Source organism: Aureobasidium subglaciale (genome assembly GCF_000721755.1).
Source record: "Aureobasidium subglaciale EXF-2481 unplaced genomic scaffold scaffold_19, whole genome shotgun sequence".
In the NCBI taxonomy this organism is placed as follows: Eukaryota; Fungi; Ascomycota; class Dothideomycetes; order Dothideales; family Saccotheciaceae; genus Aureobasidium; species Aureobasidium subglaciale.
The window spans coordinates 118,091-145,417 of record NW_013566976.1 but is presented as its reverse complement, the minus strand read 5'-3'; the positions used below and the strand labels follow the sequence as shown (position 1 = coordinate 145,417).

General features: G+C 50.0%; 10 protein-coding genes across 10 annotated transcripts; 6 read left to right on the top strand and 4 right to left on the bottom strand.

The window, feature by feature from the left end:
* The first annotated feature begins 29 nt into the window (after nucleotides 1–29).
* AUEXF2481DRAFT_90886 (uncharacterized protein) lies at nucleotides 30–1,392 on the top strand. The gene is made up of 4 exons (XM_013485978.1): nucleotides 30–403; nucleotides 456–737; nucleotides 790–1,153; nucleotides 1,212–1,392. The coding sequence occupies exons 1-4, from the start codon at nucleotides 257–259 to the stop codon at nucleotides 1,316–1,318; spliced, it is 900 nt and encodes a 299-aa protein (XP_013341432.1). The 5' UTR covers nucleotides 30–256; the 3' UTR covers nucleotides 1,319–1,392.
* Nucleotides 1,393–1,583: 191 nt separating this feature from the next.
* AUEXF2481DRAFT_362462 (uncharacterized protein) lies at nucleotides 1,584–3,585 on the top strand. The gene is made up of 5 exons (XM_013485994.1): nucleotides 1,584–1,811; nucleotides 1,887–2,261; nucleotides 2,312–2,382; nucleotides 2,441–2,554; nucleotides 2,615–3,585. Exons 2-5 carry the CDS (start codon nucleotides 1,923–1,925, stop codon nucleotides 3,447–3,449), a joined length of 1,359 nt encoding a protein of 452 aa, XP_013341448.1. The 5' UTR covers nucleotides 1,584–1,811; nucleotides 1,887–1,922; the 3' UTR covers nucleotides 3,450–3,585.
* A 1,555-nt stretch (nucleotides 3,586–5,140) lies between these two features.
* Nucleotides 5,141–6,234, bottom strand: AUEXF2481DRAFT_31714 (uncharacterized protein; the record flags this gene model as incomplete). Its single annotated transcript, XM_013485865.1, has 2 exons — nucleotides 5,141–6,150; nucleotides 6,198–6,234. The coding sequence occupies 2 exons, from the start codon at nucleotides 6,232–6,234 to the stop codon at nucleotides 5,141–5,143; spliced, it is 1,047 nt and encodes a 348-aa protein (XP_013341319.1).
* A 702-nt stretch (nucleotides 6,235–6,936) lies between these two features.
* On the top strand, nucleotides 6,937–8,161 carry AUEXF2481DRAFT_7216 (uncharacterized protein; the record flags this gene model as incomplete). Its single annotated transcript, XM_013485829.1, has 2 exons — nucleotides 6,937–6,987; nucleotides 7,037–8,161. 2 exons carry the CDS (start codon nucleotides 6,937–6,939, stop codon nucleotides 8,159–8,161), a joined length of 1,176 nt encoding a protein of 391 aa, XP_013341283.1.
* Nucleotides 8,162–8,239: 78 nt separating this feature from the next.
* AUEXF2481DRAFT_47763 (carbohydrate esterase family 8 protein) lies at nucleotides 8,240–9,578 on the bottom strand (the record flags this gene model as incomplete). The annotated part of the gene is made up of 3 exons (XM_013485938.1): nucleotides 8,240–8,803; nucleotides 8,862–9,429; nucleotides 9,553–9,578. 3 exons carry the CDS (start codon nucleotides 9,576–9,578, stop codon nucleotides 8,240–8,242), a joined length of 1,158 nt encoding a protein of 385 aa, XP_013341392.1.
* Nucleotides 9,579–11,185: 1,607 nt separating this feature from the next.
* Nucleotides 11,186–13,471, top strand: AUEXF2481DRAFT_7214 (glycosyltransferase family 71 protein; the record flags this gene model as incomplete). Its single annotated transcript, XM_013485828.1, has 1 exon — nucleotides 11,186–13,471. One exon carries the CDS (start codon nucleotides 11,186–11,188, stop codon nucleotides 13,469–13,471), a length of 2,286 nt encoding a protein of 761 aa, XP_013341282.1.
* Nucleotides 13,472–18,703: 5,232 nt separating this feature from the next.
* Nucleotides 18,704–19,030, top strand: AUEXF2481DRAFT_7209 (uncharacterized protein; the record flags this gene model as incomplete). Its single annotated transcript, XM_013485827.1, has 2 exons — nucleotides 18,704–18,752; nucleotides 18,807–19,030. 2 exons carry the CDS (start codon nucleotides 18,704–18,706, stop codon nucleotides 19,028–19,030), a joined length of 273 nt encoding a protein of 90 aa, XP_013341281.1.
* A 1,462-nt stretch (nucleotides 19,031–20,492) lies between these two features.
* Nucleotides 20,493–22,918, top strand: AUEXF2481DRAFT_31708 (uncharacterized protein; the record flags this gene model as incomplete). Its single annotated transcript, XM_013485864.1, has 4 exons — nucleotides 20,493–22,012; nucleotides 22,066–22,140; nucleotides 22,195–22,477; nucleotides 22,532–22,918. The coding sequence occupies 4 exons, from the start codon at nucleotides 20,493–20,495 to the stop codon at nucleotides 22,916–22,918; spliced, it is 2,265 nt and encodes a 754-aa protein (XP_013341318.1).
* Nucleotides 22,919–23,418: 500 nt separating this feature from the next.
* AUEXF2481DRAFT_42522 (uncharacterized protein) lies at nucleotides 23,419–24,520 on the bottom strand. The gene is made up of 3 exons (XM_013485898.1): nucleotides 24,101–24,520; nucleotides 23,806–24,041; nucleotides 23,419–23,742 (listed from the first exon to the last, which is right to left on the bottom strand). Exons 1-3 carry the CDS (start codon nucleotides 24,469–24,471, stop codon nucleotides 23,570–23,572), a joined length of 780 nt encoding a protein of 259 aa, XP_013341352.1. The 5' UTR covers nucleotides 24,472–24,520; the 3' UTR covers nucleotides 23,419–23,569.
* Nucleotides 24,521–25,350: 830 nt separating this feature from the next.
* Nucleotides 25,351–27,227, bottom strand: AUEXF2481DRAFT_42521 (uncharacterized protein). The gene has a single exon (XM_013485897.1). It carries the CDS (start codon nucleotides 27,169–27,171, stop codon nucleotides 25,399–25,401), a length of 1,773 nt encoding a protein of 590 aa, XP_013341351.1. The 5' UTR covers nucleotides 27,172–27,227; the 3' UTR covers nucleotides 25,351–25,398.
* Nucleotides 27,228–27,327: the final 100 nt, after the last annotated feature.

Here is a 27,327-nt window from a genome sequence, read left to right as displayed (position 1 = left end):
TTCGTCATACTCTTTGCGATGTGAATGTTGACGGACCCGAGCTTTGCTGACCAAGACAGGAACCAAGTCGATTCCGAGCTGAGGTAACGGTGAGATGAGTTGGACAAGCAGTTCGTCCGACCTGATTGCCCTGGGTAAGAGTAACAATTCAATCAAACATGAGACCGAACGTATATATGTGTCGTAGTTGGTACCATTTTAAGGTCTCATCAACATCAAGTCAAACTTCAATATTTCAAGAACATCTTTCGCAACAATGGACGCCGACGCTTTCACCAGGCCCTTCCAATTCACCAAGAGTCTACGTCGCGAAATTTACCCTTCTATCGACCCCAAGAACACTGCACTCAATGCAGCTGGCAAAGTGGTCTTGATCACCGGTGCTGGCGGTGGTGTTGGAGGTGTAAGCAACCTCGAGACAGCTTTGTAAATGTCGGAAGCTGATTGAAGAACAGGAAACTGCTCGCGCCTGGGCCATAGCTGGAGCTCAAGGTATTGTCCTTGTTGGGCGCAGAGTTGCATCTCTGCAAGAGCCTGAGGAGGCTATCTTTACCATCAACAAGGATGTCAAGGTCCTGGCTATAGCCGCTGATCTGGCATCTGAGACCGACGTTGAGAATCTCTTTAAGCAGGTCAAGGAGTCCTTCGAGAAGGTGGATGTTGTTGTCAACACTGCCGGTACCATGACAGGTGGACTCATTGGTGACTTGCCACCTCAGCAATGGTGGACTGACTTCGTAAGTCCAGTCTACACTCGCCGAGACTATTCTGACAAATGACACCGTACAGGAGGTCAACATCAAGGGCACTCACAACCTGGCCCACCACTACCTCAAGACTTTCGGCGATGCTGGAACTCTGATCAACCTCGTCAGCTTCGGAGCCTCCCTTACCCGTCCAGGTATCTCCTCGTACTCCGTTTCCAAGCTTGCCGTCATCAAGCTCGGTGAGTACCTCGATGCCGAGAAGCCCAACCTCCGTGTCTTCAGCGCTCACCCTGGAATTGTCGCCGCGACTGAAGGAGGACGAGGCATGGTTATCGATGCCTTCACGCCATTTGCCAAGGATCCTGGAATGTTGACTGGTGGACTTTCACTCTACCTCTCGACTCCGAGGGCTAACCATTTGCGTGGCGGCTTTGTCAGTGTCAACTGTGAGTACATGATGAGTTTCCACACGATCTGCAAAGAGCTTTTCTGACATCCGAACAGGGGACGTAGATGAGATGGAAGAACACAAGGAGGAGATCAAGGAGAAGAGATTGTTACAGCTCTCTTTTCTGAATGCGAAGCTTAGTCCTGTGGGTCATGCGTGGTAGTGGCTTGAAGACATGCGTCATACGCTCTAGAAGTTAGGATGTGTGAATGAGAAATACCTGACTGGTGAAAGAAGCAGAGTGAGGTATTGATCAAATGCTAGTGTTGTTATCGCATGTGTGGTCGCGACTGTGGGAAGCCATTGTGATGAACTCTGCTTCACCGTAACCTCGGCTATATTTTCTTCTAGGCAATCTGGTAGGAAGCTAGATCTTCCTGTTGCGGGAGATTGGCGACCAGATTGCACGACCAGATGTCCAAAGATGTCCATGTGCCGAGGTTTCATGGCTATCGCTTTGAATCTGCTAGACTCTGGTGTTGGTCGCCGACTTTTTAGCTCGTAGAACAGTTCAGCGAGACCAGCCACTCGGCGTCTCCGCCAGCTTGCAAAAGGTGAATTAGCGGCACGCTCATTTCTTCGCTCAGCTGAAGGAGATAAAACGGTCTCATTCAGACTTCGACTAGACCAACTCGGCCTGGTCCATAACTTTCACGGTACGAGGATCAAGGCGTGGCGATAGTCGCGGTCGAGTATAATAGTCATGGGCTTTGCACGCTGATTTTGTGTAGCAACGCTCAGGGTTGACACGAATACTTCCGAGCACAATGCATCCCTCGTCCGTCCTCAGTCTGGTGACTTTCAGTCTCATCACCAATGCTTTGCCAAACAGTGTTGGACTGTCTCGCCGCCAGGACATCGATTTCGATCTGGTTGATGACACAGCCGACCCTCTCAAAAGCCCTACGGATACCAGAAACTACAACCAAGCCAGCGCTCTTGCTGCCGTAATCAGCGATATCAACAGTGACCCATTGCCTCAGCAAGAGACTCAAAGCGCCAACTTGGCCAGCCGGGATATTGTTGTGACGACGATTGACGGCTATACTCCGAACACTTTCCTGGACAGTGCCGCAATCAACGCGCCCTTGGGCTGCAACAAAGCTGTAGGAATTTACAACCCTATGTAATGACTGTTGCTAACAACCCGAAATAGGATACGTACATGGGCGTCAAGCTGTTCAACACTGGCCCATTCGACACCACGCTTTGTGCTGCGGCATGCACGTAAGCTCAACCGCGATGGAAATTCCTATCTCTTCCGAACTTTGCTGATTTTCAAAAGGGCCCAGACAAAATACAACCTCAAGCATCCTCCTTCTACAGGAAAAGCGGCTACTTGTCAATTCTATAACACGTATGAGATGTACAGGAACGATGTCTATCAGGGACAGTACTGGTACGTTTCAACATCCTTCACTATAACATCTACCAAGATTCAGGGTTTGACGAGCTACAGTACCCTTTACACCCAGGCTTGGGATACGACCTACGCCACGAATAAGGGGCAGTGGCGAGGAACTGCTCACTACACCATTGGCAGAAGCTATATCGCTTCGAACGTCACAGATGATGGTGTAGTCGTCTGCTCGAGCAACGTTCCATCCTCTACGTCGAGCTCTGCATCTTCAACTGCTTCTCCTTCCTCCACGATTTTGACATCCTCATCAAGCTCCGCATCCTCTGCAAGTTCCCCATCCATGTCAAGCTCCGTGTCCATGTCTACCTCTGGATCTTCCGTCTCAAGTTCCTCATCAAGCACCACATCGAGTGCCCCTGGTTGTACATTCTCACCGGCTATCGCTACACAGCAGCAGATCAAAGACTCAGCTGCACTTGATTTTTTGTTCAGCCACAACAATCTGAGCTCGATGCTCTCTAGTCTCTCGTATAGACAGCTCACGGAGACCGCACTCACTGGAGACATCCTTCCATCGGTTCAGATCGCTCTCCAAGATGTGGTGTCTTGCGATCAGTACATGGTCTCCACACAGCTCAAAGCATGCACAGGATCCACATATGCACAGCAATTCACATCATGCATTATAGCCCAAACCAATCCAGGCTTTTTGAAGAGGAGAGGTGCTAATAGCGCAACACCAACAGCAGCGCTGACGTATTTCCTGGGCAGGTGCAAAGACATTCTGTCTCAGAACGCTGTCACCCTATCGCCAGACATGTCTCCTATCGAGATCATTGATCGTACAACGCCTGGCGGGTACTCTCAGAATCTCTGCTTCATAATGATGCAGTACTACTTTGGAGAGGGGACTAGACTTCCGCTTTACTGTTGATGGTGGCGGCCCGCTCTCTAGTTGTATGTACTCACCCAATAGGATCTTGCTTTCCCAGTGACGATGGTGCCGAAATCAATTAGCGTCATCGCAGCTTCGAGCAGGAATTGGCAGCGTCTGCTATCCATCATTGAGTGCGGCCCTTCGAGTCGTTGTCGTCCACTTGAGGCACGAGTATTATCTCTGACGGTCGCGGGAACACTGAGACTGTCCGAGACATCTGGCAAGTTCCTTGCCGTCCAGTGAGCTGTACCGTTATTGTTTGCTACGCCTAGTCTTTTGAGCTCAGTGGCAGATTTATTGAGTGTCTCAACTGTGATTCCGGTATCAAGCTTGATCTGGTAGAGTTGCACGCCAGCCGGCCAAGCATTCTCAGGCCTTGTGATGAGCTCGAACATGAGCAGCTTCGCATCGCACTCGGTGAGGTTTGTGTTAGTTCACTGCAAACTGCCGAAGCATATTTCGCGCTGCCTCTTCCTCCATCCTGGACCATGTCAGGTGATATCTGTTGCCGTCTGTGGGGCAGTCTTGGGAATCCGGAATATGCAAGTCCATCATCATGGACAGGAAGACGGTCTTGCATGAGTCCTCGGTCAATACGAGCTGGCTGTGCTATTCTCCTGAAGTGTGGACTGTTGGCGCTTCTCGTCTGCAGATCATTCTGCGCATCGGAAGTTGGATCTTTCGGCATCCAAGTATAGCTGTCGGATCCAACCACTCTATCCTGCATGAATAGTTCCACAGCATAGTCATTCAGTATGAAGAGTGAGATGTTGGTCACGAATGCAAGATCGTGCAGTTTGATGCCACCAGAAGTATGACGCTTGCGCGCAGTGATCAGTTCAAACAACAACCTCTTTGCTCCCGGAGACGCGATCGGTGACAGCGAAGCACAAGCAGCCGTGGCGGCAGCTGGAGCTATCTGACACTCTGTGGGGACCACGTTAACTGAACAAAATTCTCATAGTCCACAATTGACGCAGGTCGCTTCTGTCCCCGCTGAGGAGTAGGGGAAACCACCGGCTGCGCTGACATTTTCACGAGGTCTGGTAAGTCATCTGAACTAGACGACGATGAGATATACAATGGCACGGCTCTCGGTCGAGAGTTGTCCAGTCGAGCTTGCCGCCACAGACCAGGCTTTTGGCGAGCTTGGAGTAACATTATAGCAGTCGTGTCCAGCAGACCTTCTGTGGCCTCTGTGACAGTGCTGCCCTCATCGTATCAAGTAGCGGTCTCCGCGAGACCTTGTCGGTGATGATGGCACGATGACCTCCATCGTGAACGGCTTCGACGATGATGTTGTCTCTGGAAGCTGGTGTATTTGCGAAATCGAGATGATCAAAATTTGCTAATTTTTGTGTCAGGCAAGATCCTTTGACGTAAGACTTGTCATCGCTGAGGATGACCTACCGAGGATCTGCTCTCTTAAGCCTTGTACTTCCGACATGATGAGTTTGGTTGATTGTCAAGGACAGAAAGTGCGACGCGATGGCGTGGACGCGGTCGGAGAAGATGCACGTCATGATCGGATTTGTGCAAGTTCAAGAAGAACTTGTGCACAGTTTATGCATAAGTAAGATATTATGCATGAATGCTATGCCCCTACGCATTCAGCGCGAGCTGTCTGGAGCAATGCGAAGCAATGATCCTCTCATGGTCTTACAGAATCATGTAACCTCCGGAGCGCACTACGAGCCATCCTCGTCCTCCCATTCGTCCAGCACAGTCCACTTCATCTCATCAGCCTCGGTAGCAACATTGATGATGCCTCCCTTCTCGTTCAGCTGTCTGACTCCAGTGATGACATCCTCCATTGAAAGACCCGTGCGGATCATGATCTCATCCTCAGTCAAGCCTCTATCTGCTCCATGGCCTGCGACGCTGTGATAGATAGTTCTGGCAACTCTGGAGACGTAAGTCGGGAACCATACTTGAGGAGTCTGAAAACTGAGCGGAGCCGCCTGACCTGCTTCGTCGCCGAGTTCGTCTGCGCTGATTCTGTCTTGTAGCTCTTCGTCGCTGGTGATTTTGCGTGATTTGTTGGCTCCGGTCTCCTCTTCTTCGAGGGCAGACATACCGCGCTTTAGTTTGGCTGCGACCGGCGTTGAATCGACCTTTTTGGGTCTACCCCTTCCACGCTTTGCTGGTACAGCGACGTCTTGCTGATACTGTTCTGTATCCTCAGGAATAGCTACTGCTGCATTCTTGCGTGGTCTGCCACGACCTCGCTTGATAGTCGAGACTGCATCGGGAGCGACGACTGGTGCAGTCGGAGCAGCATCAGCCTTTCTCGGTCTACCGCGACCACGAGTAGCTAATCCATTTGGCTTCACCTGGGCGACAATCATTGGTCTAGCTGCTGGAGCGGCTCTTTTCGCGCTTGGCTTGACCACAGATGGGGTTGGAGCAGCAAGGGTACTCTTGGGTCTTCCACGACCACGCTTCACTGTCGGACTTGCTAGTGCTTGTGAAGAACCAGTACCAAGCATATTAGGAGGGTGAGCAAGTAGTTCGCAAGTGTAAGTCAGAAGTGACTTCAATGCAGTCTCAATAGTCCTGGCGTTATGTGCTTCGTCACAAACATTCTGACCAGTGGACTTGTCCGCGATCGTGGCGCGGTAGTATTTTTGATGCACGTATCTCACAACAATGTCGACGTCGGACACAGACTGAGCTTGCCCCATGAAACCATAGTTTGCTGGAGAAATTAGACTGTGCTATGAGATTGCGGTCTGGTAATTTTACCAAGAATTTGTTCTCTGAGACCAGAGATCTCGGCCATGCTGTGCGATGGTCGTTGCGCGGTTGGGTTGACTGCAGTGGCGAAGGACCGCTGGGTGAGAGAGATGAGAGGTATAACAATAGAAGGAGACACTCGTGTCTGTTCAAGGACAAACAACGCGATCTGTGATGATTGACGCGTGTGAAGATGTCAAGGTGGTTGGGAGCGATTGTCTTGGGTCATCCATAGACGCATCCGAGAATGGGCGCGGAGCACAGCGTCATAATTTATGCAAGCTGCTCACAAGCACAGCTTGCCGACTTTGCTACCAAGTCTATGATCACACAACTTCGAGCACCGTGCAGATTCACTTGATGAATCATTGGGGCTTACACGGTTCATGAGCTTCTGATCCAGAGTATCGAGTGCATCAGAGCTCGCGTCAAACGTCAAAACCCATTCAATCCTATGGCTTCGGCAAATTATTGTCGGTTTACGAGTCAAATCCGCCATTTCAATTGCAGCAAGAAAGGCTTCCGTCGGAGAGAGTACTAAAAGGTGTGAAATACGATCAAATGAGCTTTTTGTTCGGCCTTTTGTAGTGTCAAGACTCGACCCGGCTATTATGGTCAGGGTCATCCTGTTTCGAAGGGACTGACGCTCAGGCCTTTTCATGTGAAGGGCAGTGACGTTGTTGCAGACAGCGTGGGGAAGAAGTCAGCATCATCTTTCTCTCTACCCATACCACAAGCACCATGCGACATGTCCGACTACGATGATGACGAGCCTCAAGGTGTTGTGATGCGTGTTAAGGTATCATATCTCCTTCGATCTCAAAGACAAGCAGCTGACCCGCCAACAGAACACGGCACTACTCCCTCTCCGTATCGCCGTTTCCAAACCAGCCCAGCGCGCATACCTCACATCCGTCCTCTTCTTCAGCACCTGCTTCTTCCTCCTCCTCGTCTCAATCGCCGCCTATGCCGCTTTCTACTGGACCTACATCCCTCGCATTGGCTTCAGCCGTCCCATCCATCTCCAATTCGATAGCCTTGAATCACCGCCATGGGGTGTTGCGAATCTAGCCCCGGAGCTGGTTAGTAGCCAGCCGTACGACATCAAGATTCAGATCCGTCTGCCACGCACAAAAACAAACACCGAGATCGGCAATTTCATGGTCGAGACTACCCTCTACGCACCTGGTGAAAAGGGCTCCGTCATAGAAGATACCCGCATGCCTGTTGCAAAGAACCCCGACACTTCAAAGATTCTTGCTAGCTCGAGAAGATCAGCTATCTTGACATACTACTCACCTGTCGTCGATCTCGCTCGTAAGGCTACCGAGCTGCACTGGCTTATCCTGGGATGGCGGCTTGAAGCGGAGACTTTGGACATTCCGGTCTTCAACGGCGTCCAATTCGCAAAGGGATGGAGGAATGTGCCTGATACCATGCAAATTCAGGTTCAGAGTTCTGCTCGCATGCAAATCTACGAGGCCAATGTCATCTTCAAGGCTCGCTTCCAAGGTCTGAGGTGGATTATGTACAATCATCGCATCACCAGCGCTGCTGTTTTCATCGGCGCTTTTTGGGGTACTGAAGTTCTCTTTACTGCCATATGCTGGGCTGTCTTGAGTGTCTGGATCTTCTCGTCAGGCGATGATACTACAGTCAAAACAGAAGAGATGGACGCCCCGCGCATCAAGGCGGAGGACTCGGATTTTGAGGATCCGGCTAGGCTGTCAGACACGGAGAGAACTTACCCTAGCTATAGCAAGGGTGCGACAATGCGCTACAACTCTCCGGCCATCAAGAAGGAGGAAACAGAGCCTGAGCCATTTCCACAGCTCTTACCGGCTGCATTGGAAGCTGATGATGAAGACGAGAGCGACGACTTCTTTGACTCTGGTCTCGGTACTAGTCTCGAGAGCAGCACTGGGCACGGTAGCTCTAAAGAAGCTCTACGCAAGAGAAAGACCAAGAAATGAAGTCAGAGCCCTAGCTTTTCTCGATATATATATGACGATACCCTCTTCTGAATACTCTTGTACCACTGACTCCCCTCCTCAATTTCCATGCACGAATGGCTTCCTATCAATCCAATTTGTGTTCCCAAACTTACCCGAGAACGGAAATTGGAACACCTTCTCCAGCGTACTGTACGGAGCATATTGCGCATCCGTCATCACAATCGTGACATTTCCCTCCGTCCTCCCCGTAGCATTCCACCCCGGGCCATAATCCTTATACTCGGCCATGGTCGTATTAGCATTAACCCTCGGATCCGTCTTACTCCACTCAATATAACCCCCACTCTGAATACTATCATCCAAATAAGTACTTGCAAAAATACTCCTGTGCAAAGCATTCCAAGGTCTTCCCAGCGCGCATTTACCAACAATAGAGAGGGAGGCATTCGCGGCGAGAGCAAAAGAATCGTGAATGTAGACACCGTATGCGTTTGGGAAGGTGGTGTTTGTGCCTTTCCAGGCTGTTATTCCGCCGCCGCAGCCGCGGAGGGAGAGGAGGGAGGATTGGAGCCAGAGGGTGCCGAAGCCGTAGAGGAAGTCTGTTTGGCCGGCTATTGTGGTGTTGTACATGTATGTATTTCCTAGTTTGCCGACGTAGACCTGACAATCACTTTAGTACTTTTCGAGCAGAGGACGATGGGGAAGCAAGGAGGCGTACGGTGTCTTGGTAGCTGTAGAAGCCACAGTAGTAGAATCCTGCATTTGCATAGCTGACACTCAAGGCGAGGGAGGGGCCAGCGGAGTAGGGCAGGTAGTTGTTGATGAAGTTTAGATTGTAGGCTCTGAAGTCTGTGTTGCCAAAGGGTGTTCCTGCCGGGACTTGATTACCTGTTGGTCCACTGCCCGTCAAACTGCTGTTGAAGGTTGGCGCAATGGTCAGAGTGGATGTGTATGCATTGTCGTAGCTTCCTGTGCTGGCAGTGCCAGTTGCGTTATGCCAGATCACATTGACAGAGTTCTTGGTGTTGTCGTTGGGGAACTTGGTCTGAGCAAGCAGAGTCAAAGGGCCTGGACGGGTGACATTGACTTGCTCGGTGTAGTTGCCAGGTAAGACGAGGATGTAGTACGGCACAGTATTGTTCGGGATGGAGAGGACAGCAGATTGAATGCTCGTGAATTTTGCACTTGGACCAACGAGCAGTGTGCCCTGAGGACAGCCTTGGAGTGGGTTCTGAGTTGGATATTGACACTCGCCTCGACTGTATGCTTGGGCTGTTCCGAAGAAGCTAAGGGCCAACAACGAAAAGAATGAGACTGTGGTGACCATCTTGATAGTCAGGAAGGATGATGGGTACCTCAAAGACTTGGCGGCAATGCTTGTTCTTATAACCTACACCTGATCCACTCACACGGAAGATCTCTTGACCCATGACATTTACTCCGCATTTGTCCCCAAGCTCCTCTTGGGTTGCCGCATGTCAAGCTGCTTGCCGTGTGTTTGATGCGGAGATTTTGCGGAGGACTTTGTGGAGGTAGAGTGGTGCAGAATGTGGAGATGGGGTATGATCTGCGAACTGGAGAAGATCCACCAATGACGTTCGAGATCTGATTCCGCAGCATAGCCGCGACTCCAGTTGTAAAAACAGACATACGATTGTAGTTGTCTAGTTCATACCACTATGGCCCTTCAATGATCTGTACAGCGATGTGGCCGAATATGAGAATGCTAGCGAGGTACGATGCTGCCTTGCCAGATGCCAACGCCGAGAAGCGGCCAGCTGAGAATCGATCAAGCGGGACGTACCGTCTGTGCGATACACAAGTACGAAGATCCAATGGAACTCTCAAGTCGTTATATTGTTCAGGCCCGGAGGAGCTCATGGTAGCGATGAGACCTTGTTGAGGCGACTCTCGTTGCTGGATGTTTATGCTTATTTATCTCCAGAGGTTTCCAAAACGTGCCCGTTTGACTCGTATCATTGGCGGCGTGTTGAACGTTGGAAGAATGAGCAGACTCGAGACAGACGTGCCGTCTCTGGGCGTGCTGGCCTTTTTGTCAAATTCGACGCATGCTCAAGCAGCTTGTCCTGGAGTCTTCTAGTGCGAGGGCCTTGAGTTCATAAGAATGGATCTTCACTCTATTCGACTGTCGACTAGTGGCAGTAAGGTTTGATGTCGGCAGTTGCGTGGTCATCGCGAGTCCAGAACGTGCGAAGTTCTGAACCTGATCCTGTTTGGAATGGGGGCGTGGGACCGTTGCCAACGAATGACAACGCTGTCCTCGCGTCTCGCAAACTTGCCTCCACCAGATTCTTCTTCGCAACATTCATATCAAGAAACACGTTCATACCGCTAAGCCAAATGCCCCAGCTAAAGGACCAACAAGCACAATCTGTGCGAGGTTCGCAACGGAGATCGTATGGTGTAGAAGTCATGGTTCAAACGATCGAAAGTCTAGCCCTGACGACTGAGCCACGCGGCAGCCGCGTCGACGCCTCCTCAGCTCTTCACTCTTTCCAGAATCATATCTCTGAGTCCTGCGCCAGCTGATAGCCACCCAGACTTTGTAAATCAGCACTTCTTGACATCAGCATGAACCTTCCGGCTTTGTAGAGCTGCAGGTCCTCAGCTTTGGCGCTTCGGGCATGACCCATGTTGTCCGACCAGATACCGCTTGTAGCTAACAGAGGCTGCTGCTTCGACGTTTAGGTTTGAGATGTACACACCCTGTTCGGCAGCGGCAGATAAGACTGACCGTTTTGGGACAACGTCGGTCAGTCATGGCCAGACTAGATCTGGCGTCATCCATTATGCTTCAGCTCAATGTTGAGACCTGAAAAGTATAGTAGGTTGGGTTATAGGCCCCGTGGGCAGAAGGCACATGTATATACCTGCGCTCATTGTACCTGCACTTCAACTTAATCTCGCCCTTCCACACCCTCTTGATAGGCACTCAATATTAACGCCTGGAACTCGGACTGAACCACCACCAGAAGCCGCCACAAGTATCCTGGCATGAGGGGACTGGATCAACTGGATTCAATGACGGGACTACTGAGCCCACGGTTCGAGAAATACGATGCCGAATATCTTACAAATTATGTCAGCAGTCCTTCGAGGTGTCTCAAGGTCGTCAAAGGCCTTGTCTTCACAGGATGTGCTGTTTTGTGCGTCCTCCTGTATACAACTGTAGCCACGCACTCGGACTGGAATATCGTGTCATCGGACATTGGTCACTACACAAACTCCAATCTTACAATACTCACAATACCTACGGCATCAGTGGATGCGGGGACCAAACACAAAGAGGGGGTCACAAAGTCTCTGCTGCCAGCCCAAGTGCCCCAGTACTACACAATCCATACGAACGAGCATTACGACATTGATGTAGCACTTCGCACAGTATTGAGCCTCTGTCCAGATGAGGTCTACTACAATGCGTTTACACAACCAATCAAGACTGGCGGCGAGGAAAAGCTACACGAGACAGGAGTACGAGTGCGCATGTTCAAGAAGTACTTTGACGCTTGGGAGTCCCTACATGTGGTGACAGACAGCCTCTCCGACACAGCCTTTGTACGAGACGACGTGTTGCGATATATCAGGGACTCGCAACACATTTCGGCATTCACCTCTGGAACACGAGTTGAGGCAATGCGGCAATACGAGACTTACCGCAGCTTCTTGTCAAACATGTCCTCGATTCTGTTCCCTTGGACAGCGCCCTATTTCTCCGACCACATGACGCTACATGGACATATGTACAATGCTGGTCGCGGCATCGTCATCTCTGGTAGTAACTCCCAAGCTTCTTACATCAAGACTGCAATTTCGTCGTTCCGTGCTATGGGCTGCACACTACCCGTGGAGGTCATGTACCTTGGCGATGATGACCTTGGTCAAGACATCCGTGATGACCTTGAGACCATCGAAGGCGTCATTACTCGGGACATCAGGAAGATGGTGAACGATCAAGGATGGGCCCTTGAGGGCTGGGCTGGCAAAGCTTTTGCCGCGTTTTTGAGCTCTTTCCGGGAAGTGATCCTGCTCGATGCTGATGTATTGTTCTTCGAGAATCCGGAGTCACTGTTTGACGAGTCTGGATACGTCGACACTGGCGCCCTCTTCTTCTCCGATCGCACAGTTTGGCCGCAAGATAAGAAGAGCTTCCTCCGAAAAATCCTGCCAAGACCAATCTCGAGCAAAGCAAGAGACAGCAGATGGTGGAAGGGCGTGAGTGGTGAGAATCAAGAGGCCGGAGTTGTTGTCGTGGACAAATGGCGACACTTCTTGAGTGTTTTCCTGACTGCACGACTTAACGGTCCAGACCGTGATGACAGCGACGCTGGAAAGGGAAGCTACTCTTTCTGGTGGGGCGATAAGGAGACTTGGTGGATTGGCTTTGAGCTCGCTGGCGACACAGACTACCACTTTCACCAGGGCGGCACTGGCAACATTGGTAGTGTCAGTAATACCGAGCCTATCGAAAAAGCCGAGAAAGAGGATAACCACAAATCAGAATCTACAGAAATTGCTACAGAGGCGCCTCAGCAAAACACCGACAAAGACGATTTCGAGGAAAGCCTGCGAAGCTTACGGGGGTCCGAACACGGCACAAGTGGGGAGTCCGCCACGCCAGCAGATGAATCAGATACCTCGAAGTTGGAGTCAACAATGGAGCATGACGACAGTATTGGTTTCTTGGCCCCTGCCCCGGATGCCGACGATGTCATGAAAGCCATCAAAGCCGCAGAAGCTGCAAGAGCCTCTCGACTTCCCACACAGCCAGCTCACTTCATCTCACCCAAAGGCGACGACTTGCCAAATGTTGTCAAGGATGAACCACAACCCGTTGATCCTAGCTTAGAGCTCGAGCTCGAGCCCGAGCGTTCACTTTCACGTCGCCACCTAACCAAGCGTGACAGCTGGTTTGACACTGCCATGGAAAGAAAACGCACGAATCTCACCGGTGCCGCAATGCTCGAGCTCAAAGACCAAAATATCATCCTCTGCTCACCACAACTGCTTCATCTCACCACCAGCGGCCGTCCCATGTGGTTCAACGGCTGGATCCAAGACAACAAGCATGAAGCCAGCTCTGATATCTCAGTCTTTGAGTTTTTCATGATTGAAAAGAAGAAGAATGACGAGTGGGCTGAATGGGCTGTTGGTGCAGACAACATGTGCTGTTTGAAGGGCGATAATTTGCACGCACTGCATGAGAAGGAGTTGGATGCTTTGAAGCTGATTGTGGATATTGCAAAAGAGAATGGTTCATTGAATGAGGTGTTGAACAAAGAGAAGAAGTCAAACAAGAACATTGAATGATAGGGGGACGATTGACTGGATTTTTTTGATGCATGCGGCTTTATTAGCGATGGTGTTTGGAGTCTCATGAATTTAGAATGCTTTTCATCTTTTCTTGTTCATTCATCCTTCACGATCCGCCCTGTGCCCCTGTCAACAGCCTCTGTCTGTCTCATATTGCAAATTGCATGTGTGTGCTGAGTTGATGCCTTGAGCGGTCTTTTGCTTGTTCGCTCAGCTAGAGTGACAATATGGTAGAGACAGGGAGACTGACCGCAGTCGCGTGGAGCTACCACTCAGAAGCGAGTCTCCGAAACGGCACGGCCTAAGAATTGCTGAGCCATGTTGCGAGTGTGAATACAGCTCTTCAGGAGAAGGTCGCGGAAAGCAACTCTACAGTTGGAGCAGCGATATTCTATTCCACTCCATGTGGAATGGACGGCGCCTATAACAACAGCCTTGTAAGCTCTGTTCTCGCACTCAATCAGAATGAGCTTGTATGAGTCATATTGACCAGGGAAAGAGTAATTGTCTACGATGTGGTCAGTCACATGAATACCAGAGGAAAAGTGCTAGGGGCAATACCCGGGATCTGAGTACGTAGGTTGCTCAACTCTGCCATGATGGATGCGCAATTGTGGGGCTGGTTCGACGGTGACGAATGTTGTCGGATACAAGAAGTTGAAGATCAGGACTAAGTTCTTAAGAAACACTTGTCGCGACTGGAATATTGAAAAGCCTCGTGAAAAGTGACATCCGGAAAAGTGAGAAGCAGACGCTGCCAGGTTTGCCTCGTCACTTCTCCTGGCCTCGCTCGTTTGCTTGAAGTCAAAGTACCGAGACTGATATTTTCTGCTATCAAGTCTTCTACACCCATACTCACCTTCAAGATCTTGTGCTTCTCGCCGCTATTACCATTGGAGCCCCAGCCATCTGTGTAGCCGTCGATTGGACGCGATACGCATCAAGTTGTGATATACTCAAGATCTGCGCACGCAGGCCAGAGATCTCTGACATGGTGTAGAAAGCTGTTTGACAGATTATCTAAAATCGATAATATACTTATGCAAGAAGGTAGGCAGAAATATAGGGATGACAGGAATCTTGTTTCGGCGGTCGCTAAGGTCGGCAAAAGGGCAATCATGGGACTCTTGGAAACAAGGGAAAAAATGCACCCGCTCTGTCCTTCCTCTTCATCTCACTTTTCTTGCACAAACACCCCGGGTGTGTTCATCACTCAGCTTAACATGTAGAGATCGTATCTTGTCATGTGAATCGGTGATTTCATTGGGCGCTAGGGCATGTAAACATGCCTCAGGCTCTAGCAATACCTCAGTGGCTGGCGGGTTGACGATCTTGCGGAATGACCCATTGGAGCAAGGCCAATCTTTTCTGCTTTCACGATCAATCCCTTTGATAGACAATAGGTCATCATCTAGACTGACTCGGAGTTGGAGAAGCAGACACTACCGATTTGGCTCTATGTATCTAGATTTGAAGTTGGAAAGACGACCGCATAGACATGATCGCAGCTCTCTGAGAGCAGATCGCACAAAGCCGATTCGATAATATCAGTGATACCTGACTGGGCGAAGGCACAGTAATTGATTGCGGGAAGGTTGCCATGGCGTATGGCGACGGCTTGATAGCCACCCGTTGTGGGGTGAAGAACGATGACCTCAAGTGTCGAGTCTTCAGATTCGTTGACGAAGAAGTAGTTGTCTGCCATCGTAATTAGTGGCGGATAGTCATGGATGCACGGAAAAGGTTTACCAAGGATCTGAGCGCGAAGGCCCTGGATTTCTGACATGATGAATGTTACACTTTAAATGGAGGCGTAAGATAATACTTGGTACTGTCAGGAAGCGGTTGGATGTAGGAATGAGAAAGGATTACGTGAGAGAGGGGAGAGTTATAAAAAGGGGAAGTGTGGGAATTTTCTCATGACAGCCTCAACACGGCGTTCAGTCTGTCTGTCTATTGCGTTCTTCGTGACTCAAGTGCTGAAGTTTTCATGTCGTCTCAGACAGAGATCTGAGGTGCATAGTAGTCTCAAAGTAAGACGAACTAGCGTCACGAAAGCTTAATCCCAAGTCTTTGTCGAGAAGCGATCTGAATCTTTGATAAGCTTACACCAATATTGTCCCTTGAACCCAACTTGTTGGCGTTTGTCCGTCCATCAGATACACTATGCAACTGAGAGGCAAGACCAGAGACGAGGTCGACATATCCGTCTTTGTGGATGTCGAACAAGATCTAGGAGAGTAAGCCCAACCACGAACTTGCAGTCCTACGCCAAATGGTAGTCAAAGACAGACACTAAGCTAGTTCGGCTGATAGACATCATCATTCAACGTCCAAACCATGGTACTTGTGACTTCCAATAGCGAGCTCAAAACAGCTTCAATCGTAGGCTGATAAGTGCTTGTGGCAATAATGTCAACATCAACGACAACCCTAGCCACCCATTTGTCTCTATCAGGGGACATTGCAATTACAACTCTGGGCTGAGAGTCGAGATGGATGAAGGAGATGTTGTCTGAACTGGTGAGCAAGGTCAAGTCAAAGTCTGCCAAGGGCACTCACCGATGATCTGGGCACGGATATCGAAAATCTCTACGCTGGGCATAGTCAGAATCTGCAGTACGTGATTTTCGGTTCTGTGGAAGACCTGACTTGGAAGAAATGGTGAACCTGGAGAAATCTCTGAACATATAGTTCTCGTCGAGCTAGAAGATTGAACAAAGAGTTAAGATGTCCTACCGTTGTGCTGCACGTGCATCCTTTTACTATCTGTGTAAGGAAACAAAGGCCTTTGAGATTTGACCAAACATTCTCGTTGTTACTGCTGAAGCATAGACTGTATGAAGCATCTTCAAATCGGCGTCTCCTTTCGGACTCAAAAAGATACTTGTCGGTGAGTGGTCGCTATGTCCAATCATCTAGCATTTCCCTGGTCACATCTTCTCGCCACTTTTGAGCTCGAGCCTGGATTTTGGCAAAGAATTAGTCCAAAGTCACACAGCAACAAAGAATGGCTTACTGCGCTGCACAAGATCGACCGTTGTTATTGCGGTGGGTGATGACGTTCGAGAATGTCGTAGACGCCGACACATGTTGAGTACAGTAATGATTCTATGACTCCGTCAGCTGATCTTTTCCAGACACCTTTGCAGATGTTGAAGTCGAGATCGTTGCGGTCTACGGCTACTGTACGGAAGCGGGATCCGGTTGTAGACATCATCAGGACGATCATGAGTTGACTTTCGCGAACCATGTATCTGCAGTTGACTTGGGGTGTTACTTACGTCGAATGGATCGAGTTCGAGAGACTCACTGAATATCTGCTCACGCTCGATGTCGCGACTAAGCATATTGCGTCAATGGAAGACGTTTCTATTGATGAGGAGGGTTAGACCGAAGTGTAGGGGACAAGGAGAACTATATACCCGATCAGGAAGCAGCCAAGATAGACTGTGAGGTGCGCACGAAGAAACTGAAGAAAGGCCTGGAAAAACTATGTTATCATGGAAGGCATTGAAAACAGGTCCGTCTGATCACGACACTCAAGTTCCAGCAGGGGCTGGAACTTCAAGTTGTGCGAGAACATCATGTCGATCGTTGGAGAATCTATTGACTATCCTGCGCTCGCTTGTACGTATTCACGAGACCCAAGAAGTATCTGACGATATTCTATGCTGCTCCATTTTCTCATTGTGCTAGCAATATGTCAGTGGCCTTGATTGAATTGATCTGGAGACACTTACCATCCAGCCTTTCAAGAGCTCTATGACGAACGAAGATCGAACCGCGCGTACGCTGAGAAGGATTACTACTTTTGGTCGCAAGGCTTACTTTTATCCTTTGTCATCTTCTCGTGGACCATGTCGCAAGTCTTCTCGAACATCTTGAGGATGGCCGCTTCAGGAGAAGCCCAAGGACTGAACTCCTTCATGAGAATTCTGCTGCCCTTGTTGGGGTCGGTGACCAAGATGGCCTCATACATCATGTCGGCGGTGTACGTGACAATAGGGTAGAGCAACAGCTCTTCGGTGTTCTTCTTGCGCAGAGAGAAGACAAGGATGGAATCGGCGAGGTCAGGGTCGATGAAGCGGATGTTTTCTTGGAGCGTCAGTTTTGTCCGCACTTGGAGTATTGTATACTACTGACCGAGCAGCTGTGTACGTATGGCTGCGATGTTGTTGCTGAAGTGGTCGCAAGACATAATGATGTTGCGTGAATTGTGCTTTGATGAAGACTTCCAGAGAGATGGAAGAGAGAAACTCTGGCGAATTGTTGTGATAGATGCGGCTGAAGTTACTCACTTGTAATTACGAGGGAAACTGAAGGTCTCTAAGTTGGCTCGCCGTAAGTCGCAGACCATCGACTTTCATTCGTATCGACTTACAGGCGCGTCGCTTTACTCGCCAGCCACGGCCCGAACAACAACATCAGGTTTTGATCACAACACAACCACCACCGCCTCTCATATCAATCGCATACCCCCATATCAGTCATGGTGGATGTCTGCAACTTGATCCTCTGTAAGTCTGCGCTCGTTTCCCTAGATGATTGAAAGAGCCTGTCTCTAACGAATATATCAGCCAATATCGCCGTCACCTATCTCTGCAGAGAACTCGTCGTCACAACCGCCTTCAACGACGACACCTGGTGGTGCATTGTTGGAACGAGCAAGGTCACTCCTTCATGACCACCGAGAAGGGCGAAGAAACTCCTGAGAAGGCCTAGCTTCACATGCTCAGAATCACCAGCATCTGGGTCTTCAACCGCGGCATGAACAACAGAGTCAAGATGGCCAAGTGAGATTACTCGACTCGGCAACATACCCTTGTCTTCGCTCTATCTCGTGCTCCACGCCTTCACCTTCGAGTCCGTGTGGAGGACTACTACGAAGAACAACGCCCTCTTGACATCAAGTTTTTGGAGTGGATAGCCAGGGCACGTTACACAGCTTATTCTATACATCCAGAATTTCTAAGAGCCGGAATCCATATTCCAAACCCCAGTAGACGTTTTCGTGACATTTGATCCCATTTCCAGGCGAGTGACGAGTGCCAGTTGAATAGTGAAAGTGTTGGCGGCCGCAGCTCGATTGCACGACGCTCACCACAACCCATTCTTGAGATCTCAGTTCATCTCTTTGTTTAGGTGGGTAAGTGCAGGTGCAAGGGTAGAAGTACAAAGACTCCCCTCACGACTCCACATTGTGCCCGAATCTAGCTCAAAGCGATGATGGCAGCCGTTGAAATCAACTTGTGCGAGGTCCGCACTCAGATCAAAGGTAGTGTCGACCACTTCTCATTTTATGCGCATTTCATCCTGATACCGATAACAGAGAGCCTCCGCATCCTCAAACCCGAGCACAAGGATCCATTCGTCAGTCGCATCTCCCTCGACAACTTGTGGTGGATCCACATCTACGGAAACGCCTGTACAAGCATCTGTTATTTCCCTCGAGGATTCGTCACGGCCGAAGCCGCAATGAAGCACATGGCAGATTGCCTCGTCCAGGACGCCCAAAAGATGTTGAACAAGGAGGGACGCTTTGTCCAACACTGAGCCGCACTTTCGAAAGTAGACATCGGCTTTTAAGTCTACATTCTCAGCCCTGGAAGGAACAGTCCTCGGGCCTCATCAGGGATCTCGAGCAGCGATACACCAAACCTCGGTCGTAGAGATAGTCATTACAAACGTAATCCATCCATCATCGAATGACAATCAATCCAGTCAACCATACGCGTTTCGCAGACGCGTTCATGTCCTCGTTATAAATGAACGATTTAAGTGCGACTCTGCGTTATCATCGTCGAGAGAGTGATTGGGGGTTCAGTAGACACACACAAAGTCCGAAAACAAGGTTGGGAAACACAGCCGATGGTTGGTCCATAGGAGACCTCGTTTCACTATACATCACGAAGTGATGCTATTTCTTGCAAGCACATGCTGTGACAGGATATTATCTCCCATCTCTTCAAGCTGTGCCGATAGTTCTTTGGGATTCCGTTTGCCAGAATTATTCTGCAGCATAGGCGTTCAATCCAAGACAGCGTCCCGAAGGAGGGGGAGGGCATGTGATGGAACGTTCGACCCAAGAAGTAGGCATTGTTGACCTTATCCGTTGTGTGAGGGATGCGAATAATTTCGTAGTCCATCAGATCCTTGGTGACAGCCTTCGCATCGCTCAGATCAGTCTCGTAGAGACATAGTCCCAGATAATAATCGTCACAGATGGACATTCTCGCACCATACGCAGAATAAGGCGAGGTGGCATGCGCTGCATCTCCGGCCAATGAGATGCGGCCTCTTGACCATTGCTTTAGGGGCACAATATTACGGATAGGCCACCGTTAGCAGCTCTCTGGGTCGGTATTGTCAATCAGATCTTAGAATACTGTCGAAAATGGCTTAGCCAGTCCTTTGGAATGTAGTAGAAGATACAAGGACCGGCAATTCCATCGAAAATGAATGCCTTTTGGGCTTCAGCCAGGTGGGCTCCCACAAGATATATGGACACTACATCCTGGTCTCTATATTTCAACAAATTGGCGGATATAGGTGCTCCAGCGGGTTCGGGCGCTTGTGGAAAGGAGCATGATCCTGATCACCCCAGCCGAAAAACAGAGTCCGGCCGGCGCGTTTCCGTCGGCTCGGGTGGGGTAAGCCCCAGCCGGGGACCACTAAGGCTCTGTACACCCCTGATTTTGAGCGCAAGAAGCGGTACAAGCAAGAAAACATCAACTCCAACGTGTCGGGAACGGTGGTAGAGAGCTCCTGATAGCTGCAATAGATGGTTGGAGAGACTGGTTCAGTGTTGCGGCGTCCAGCACATCGAATGAGGCGTGTCTTAGACACGCGGTGTGTTTGAACTCTGGACACATAGGTCATTGCATCCAGGTAGTAACAAAAGCTCTTCCGTAGATCTCAAGAGATAGCAATTATACATCGCGGCGCAGTGTCAAAAATGTCTGTCCAAGAGACTGTGTGGAGTTTCGTGGTGCGATCCTTGCCAGCAGTAGGCAGTATGGTGGTGCGGGGTCAGCGCTGCGCGCTTTCGAGGCTCTCTCTGCTCATGGCCTCGTGCTTTCCCACAACTAGGAAGCAAGTCCGCACCTGCCTCATCATGAACACCATATCATCTGCTGGGCCTTCGAACCCTTCAAACACTTCAAATAAGCGCAAGCGTCTCTCTACGGCCTGTGACCGTTGTCGCCAGCGTAAAATCAAGTGCGACGACGCGTTGCCTGTCTGCACCAATTGCCTCAGAGGCGACGCCGAATGCGTGACAAGAAATCTTCGTCAACCTCACATACAGGCCCAGCGCACCGAGGCTCGTGGCAGTCGGAAGAAACGAGTCGGGCGTCAAACCACTAGCCCACGGGTCAATGGTTCAGACTTGCGAGTATTGCACGATGCAGCGAGCTTCGAAGATCAGGCCAGCGCACAAGCAATTGGATCTCTGAGACACCCAACCTCTCAAACCTCAAGGAGATACTCGACTCCTCAACATCGACCAGCTGACGCACCAGTATCGGACACCATCGACGCTGTTGCTCTGCCGGATGCTGATGATACAGACAGCTTAATGGCCGGTCCTTTACCGTCGATACCACGATTCGGATCTGGTAACAGTTTGCTCGTCCTCACTCAGTGGCTTGATCTTGCATTTGCTCGCCTGAATTTTGCCGATCGATTCTCCTGGCAGTATAGGATCAACCCGCGAAGACCACATTCCCGTATCTCCAATCGGCCTCGCAACCAGCATGACTGGGGACTTTCCTGGTCTGATACTGACAAAGAGAGCCTGGACAGGTATATGGCCACCGTCAACCAGGTATTTCCGATGATCAATCCAAGACATTCCCGCACTATGGCTCCGAGGTCGCTCAATGCCGATTGTGATATAGAGGACCTGTTCTACTTTACCGCGACCGCAGTTGGCTCGCCCTTGGCTTATTTTGCATCCGAATCGAGTCAATGTCTACATATCGTTGATCTCGCGCTCTCGCGTATCTTGGATCTGATGCAGAGCGAAAGTAACTACGCAGTAGGCACTTTGATCCTATTGTCGCTTCTCTTCCGTGCTCGAGACGAGTCTGATATGGCTTGGCACATGTTGAGTAGTGCCGTGGCGCGAGCGCAAGCTATCGGGCTCGATCGACGAATCCCATTTTCTCGTAAAGCAGATGTGGAAAAGATCCGAGACCAAAGAATCAACATGTGGTGGTCCCTGTTCATACTGGATAAAATACTTGCTGTGGAAGTTCAGCGCCCGCCGATGATACGACACTGTCTATACGATCAGGAAATGCCTTTACAAAATGCTCAGGGTCAAGTTCAGGAATCGTTGCAATCATGCTTCCTCGCCATGATCGCCCTGTCTAAGATACAAGAGCGAGTTTCTGGATCTCTGCTTGAATGTTCTCAAGCAGAATCATCTGGTCGTACCACTGTTGATTGGGCTATCAACGAGAAGATCCGGATCTCAGGCGAGCTTGATCAGCTGTTGAGGTCTTGGGTTGACAGATTGCCGTATGACCTGAAGTATGCCAGATCAATGGTTTTGCATACCTTACACCGCTGACTGTCTCGATAAGGCCATCGGAGTATCCTTCTTGTGATAGTGAAGTCCTACCTGCAGTGTCTTTCCTTGCATTGCAGTATTATCAGACGTATGTGCTGATATGTCATGTCGAAATGGTCTATGCATTGCTGACTCTTCTCAGCCTTTTCCTCATACACCGCAATGCGTTGGTCATCAGTGCGCAAGCCATCAAAGCAAGAGTTGACTTACACTATTCTTCAGCCACGTGGCGACATCGAATACTGAAAGGTGCTAGTCTCTGTGGAAGCATCGCACGCTCGATGATTGATGTGCTTGATAAGTTATCTGAGTACCACGCGTACTCCATCTTGAACTCGATCTACGCTCCGTTGATTTCAATCTATACACTGGCCATCGTAATTGTCAAAGCACCATCAAGCGAGAGTGCTCGGATCGACCTCGAGGTAGGATATCCTATACGTCGTACTCAACGACACCGTCTCTGACCAGCCCACCAGATTCAAGCTAGCGCAATTCGGATGCTTGAACGTCTACATCCTATGGAAGGAACAAGCGCACCTAGTGTCTACAGCGTGATCAAAGCTTTACACTCTCGGGTCGCGCGTCGAGTGAGTGACAGGACTAATGTCTCGCCATTCACGACACGCGAAGCCTCTGCACCAGCGCGATCTGCCGTCGACATCAACGTTCCTGATTCCCTGCACTTAAGTCTATGCGTGACCGGGTGCTTTCCCGAAAGCACCGACCCGGAGACGTACACGCGAGGAGACACACGTTTGCCAGGTCAAGATACGACGTTGCCCTATGACTTCTTCAATCTACCACTGGATCTGGATGGAATGAATCTCGACGCGTTTGCACAAGCATTTGACTTGCCGTCTTGATCAGCAAAAAATATTGATGTGTGCGCGTTAGATATGCAGTGAGGCGCCCACGACATTAATGAGCAACGAGCAAGATGACTACATCGCCAGTCGTGGAGCTAAGGAGAATTGGTGATGATCTCTTATCCGTTCGTATCGTTGGAGCAGGTTCCGAAAGCCTGACATCGAAATCGATGAGGACTCTAGATGCACGACTTGTCATGGATAGCGTATCACACATGTACTGTATAACGCAATCATGCCCGACCAGTGTAAGGCGCCAATGATGGTCGTTGGGACCCTCCCGATCACATCTTGTCGTTACGTCCATCGTGCATTTCCGAGCACCATGGCCTTGTACCAGCATGTGCATGCTCCTACTGAAGCACGTGACGATCTCAACGCATCTCGACTGCTACAGCTCCTCAATTGGCTGAGATGGAAGCTGGGACTGCCAGCAAACTTCATTAGTCACGTGGTGTAGTACTATTCCCACGGTGAAGGGGGCGGAGTCGGCACATGCATTAGCAGTGGTTCTTGGACAAGAGACAATCACCTTCAAATAACCATATCAAAGTTCCAAGCATAATTATCTGTCAAGTATCGGCCGCGATCTATCGATTATCGAGCTATACTGTGTGGATGTGCATCCCTTGCAATTCTCCTCCCGTATCACGCCTTGGTCTCGATGTATGGAATACCAGTAAGCTTGTATGCTCTCTCACTGAGCTGAGGCCTTCCAGACTTGGGAATGCGGTAGTTGAGGTGATCCTCGACACCATCGCGAAGTATAGGTAGCACGACTTCTTGAACAGCATTTGGCCAATGCGTGGTGCTCTGACAATCTACAGGTACCCTCGTGTCAGTCTCTCTCAGAAGGAGGAGATTGTTGAGAGTGGGAATGATACCTTCGAAGGCGCCTTTCTTGCGCAGAAGATCTTCTTTGCTGACCTCGGCTACCGGAAGGTAGCACGTGTAGGCACAGAAGCGAGGAGTGCTCCCCGTTGGGGGAAGATTATAATGAGGGGTGCGAGAGTCCCAGACAATGAGATCGCCAGGCTCGGCACAAACCTTCTCCCACTGGAAACCCTTGCTCTCAAGCCAAGCCATGCCTGCTTTGGTGTAGCCATACCACTCTTTGGTCCTGAACAACACCTACGTTAGTCCTTGAATGACGACACAACGAATGTGATTCCGACTTACCAAGCCCAGATCTTATCCTGCTCATCCTTGAAGAGCTTATGAAACTCCTCACTGGCTTGGTGTGCGCCTTTACAAACGATCAAGCCACCGTCACTGGGTCCGTTGGGCAAGAGATTCACAAGACCCTGTAAGCATCTGAAATCAGGCTCCTCTGGATCTTGATCTTGATGAGGCCAAGGACTGTTAGCCTTGAGATCTGTACGGTTGGGGAACGCAAAATTGAGACCGTCAAAGGAAACAACCAGGTCTTCGGTTTTGTAGACTTTCTCGAAAGCGCCTACTACACCTGGCTCGGACCTTATGGCCCAGCTGAATGTCTCGTGTGGCAGGCCGTAGCCGTGGCACATGCCCTTCTCATTAATGATAGGCATGTTCTTCCAGTGTACAGTTGAGGGATCCTCGCGCTTAAAACCTAAGCCACTGTATATGAGCATTTGTCAGTACAGAATGTTCGGAGTTGTACAAGACAGGGTTGACACGAACAAGTCTTCGAGGAATTTGTACATCTGATCAGCGTAGTTGTCTGCGCGTTCGCGAGGAATAGCACCTTTGATTACAGCGAAACCATCCCTGATCAGATCGTCCCTAAAATCACCATATTTGGTTGTTTCTTCTCCTTTAAGGAACAGAGTGCAAGTTGTTGGTGCAAGAGTTGCGGTCTGACTGTACGCCATATCGAATGCTCGTCTTCTTTGGGGGAGCGGGTTCAATAAAGTAGAGAGTGTCTGTGAGATCTCCAATGTGTAATCAAGATCTGATCTTGAACGCAGTCTTATATCCACCGTATCTGCTTACATATCCGACTATGTTGCGCCCACGCCTGCGGGGTATGGATCCTCACGGACTGCCTTAACATTCGGGTGGGGGACGAAGCACGGTGCCGAACCGAGTATCCCCAGCCGCCGCGGCCCACACGGTAGTTCATGCTTGCAAGCTCAGCTTCCTGCCGCTCAGCTGAACATGGCGATTGCAGTGCGGAGCTGTTCACTTGTTACTTCGGGATCTTACCATACCGAAAGGCCCCATGAGCCGTCTACCAAGTGAGGCCGCGGGACTGCACCGGAGTTCTAGCTTCCGAGAGTTCCTTCGCGGCAAATAGACGAGATTCACTCAGTAGCAGAGACTGTCTTTGAGACACGTACTTTGTTGTCCTTTGCACTACATACTCACAAGTATCATGACTTTTTGGCTACCGGCAGACATTGTCGCATGGGACATTCCAAGGAGCGACAAAACACGAAGGTGTACAAATGTGGTTGTCGAATGTCTGATTCAAGTCAAGTCTAGTCTAGTCTAGTCTAGAGGTTGGGAATGATGGGAAGAATCAAGCGACTATCATAAACCCCACCAAAATGCAGCACATGCTTTCCTTCATTTTTGCTGTGTTCACCATTCCCGAATCCTTTCATGCCGCGATGATGACCACTGATCTCAAATTGAAACCCCTCACCGGCTTCATACTCGACACCCATGGCCCAGATACCAATCTCCAGCTTGACGACGTCGCCTGGCTTCACCTTCTGCATCTTTTCATGCGGATGGAATGGCCAGTTTTCATGCATAGACTTTGACGTATCAACGTCTCTGTGAGAGGCGCGAAGAATGCCGACCGGACCCTTGTAGAGAATGACTTCAGTGCGTTTATCCTCGGGTATGTCTTCAATCTTGGCAACAGGCACTGAAGACCAAGGAATGTTGAGATTGTACATCGGTTCTCCAGATGTTGATAGCTTACGGACAGTCACGTAGATGTCCATATCGTCGTACTCGTGACAGGACATGTACAGCACTGCTTTGGGCAAACCAACGACTTGTGTCCGTTCTTCAAAAACATGCTTGAATGATAAAACACCTACTTTACCATCGTATGAGGCTGTCTTACTTGGCCCTGAAACTTTGGCCAGTTTCACCTCGCCTCCAGGCTGCAGATAGAAGTTTTGGTATTTTGTATTCGGGATGGGAAAGTCTGCCACGATTTTGTTCGCAATAGGCTCCTTCTCACCGAAGCGTAGGACTGCCATGCGGATCTTCGGAGTCGCTTCCCAATCGTTGTCAACGTCTTTCAGGTAGTGATCCATGAACATGAGAAGTTCGTCCTTTGCTTGCTGACAACCCCATAGATCGTACCACTCTTGGTAAGGATGCCATCGGAGCCATTTCTTCTCTGCTGAAACTTTGAGCCATGCACGAATCGCGCCCATACCATGCATGGTATTGGTCCATGTGCCCGTGATGTAGGTGGGTATGTTTATCTTGGTCATGTCCGGTCGTTTGTTGTTCCACCAGTCATCCTTTCCAGGTGTGGCAAGCGGATATTGTTTGAACATCTCTCGGAAGCTTTCCATACCTTGACGGCCTTTCAGAAGGTGTTTGACAATAAGCTCGTCAAAAAGGTCTCCAGCATAGATACCTCCTCGGGCAAATTGTTCTCTATACAGATCACCACATCCTTCCCATGGCGCAATTGCTTTGAGAGATGGGGGATTGAGCGCAGCGATAAACCACTGGATTATGGCCAGGTGAGAGTTTCCTGCGAGTCCAACATTGCCGTTACACCAAGGTTCCTTTGCGAGGGCTTCAATCACATCGTAGCCATCTTCAGCTTCTTGACTGCCCATGATGCTCATGACACCCTCGGAATTGAAGGACCCACGGGAGTCGACATTGACGATAGCATAACCCCTTGGCACCCAGTCTGCTGGATCCGGCGCCTCGAACTTTTCGAGGCCACTCAGATCATTGCTTGTGAGGCCGAGATTCCAGGGCGTCATGTATTTGAGCGACGTGAGACCGTTGAATTTCTTCCCGAATGGACTCCAACATATGATGGCTGGGACCTTAGTTGGATCGTTCGCGGGACGCAAGATGTCCATATACAAGGTAACGCCATCTCTAACCTTGACGCCGAAGTCGTGCTGTACAAGAATGTCGGTGGTTAATGTCTTGGTCGATTCTTGAGCGTGCCAGCCCGTCGGCAGGATCTCATCGTGGGGGTTCAAAGCTTGATGGCCGTTGTGCCCTTCTACTGGGTGTTCCAGTTCGATGACTGGTATCTGGACGTTGTATCTCATGGCAGAATGGAGTATGCTGCGTTGAAATCCTCAGATTCGTGCGGGTTGTCGCTGTGTATACTATAGCAACTCCTATCGGCTTGGTGGAGGGACCGGCTATGGTTATCGACATACAGTATGACCCGAACCGTCGGTCGGGGTCACGGTTGGTCGACG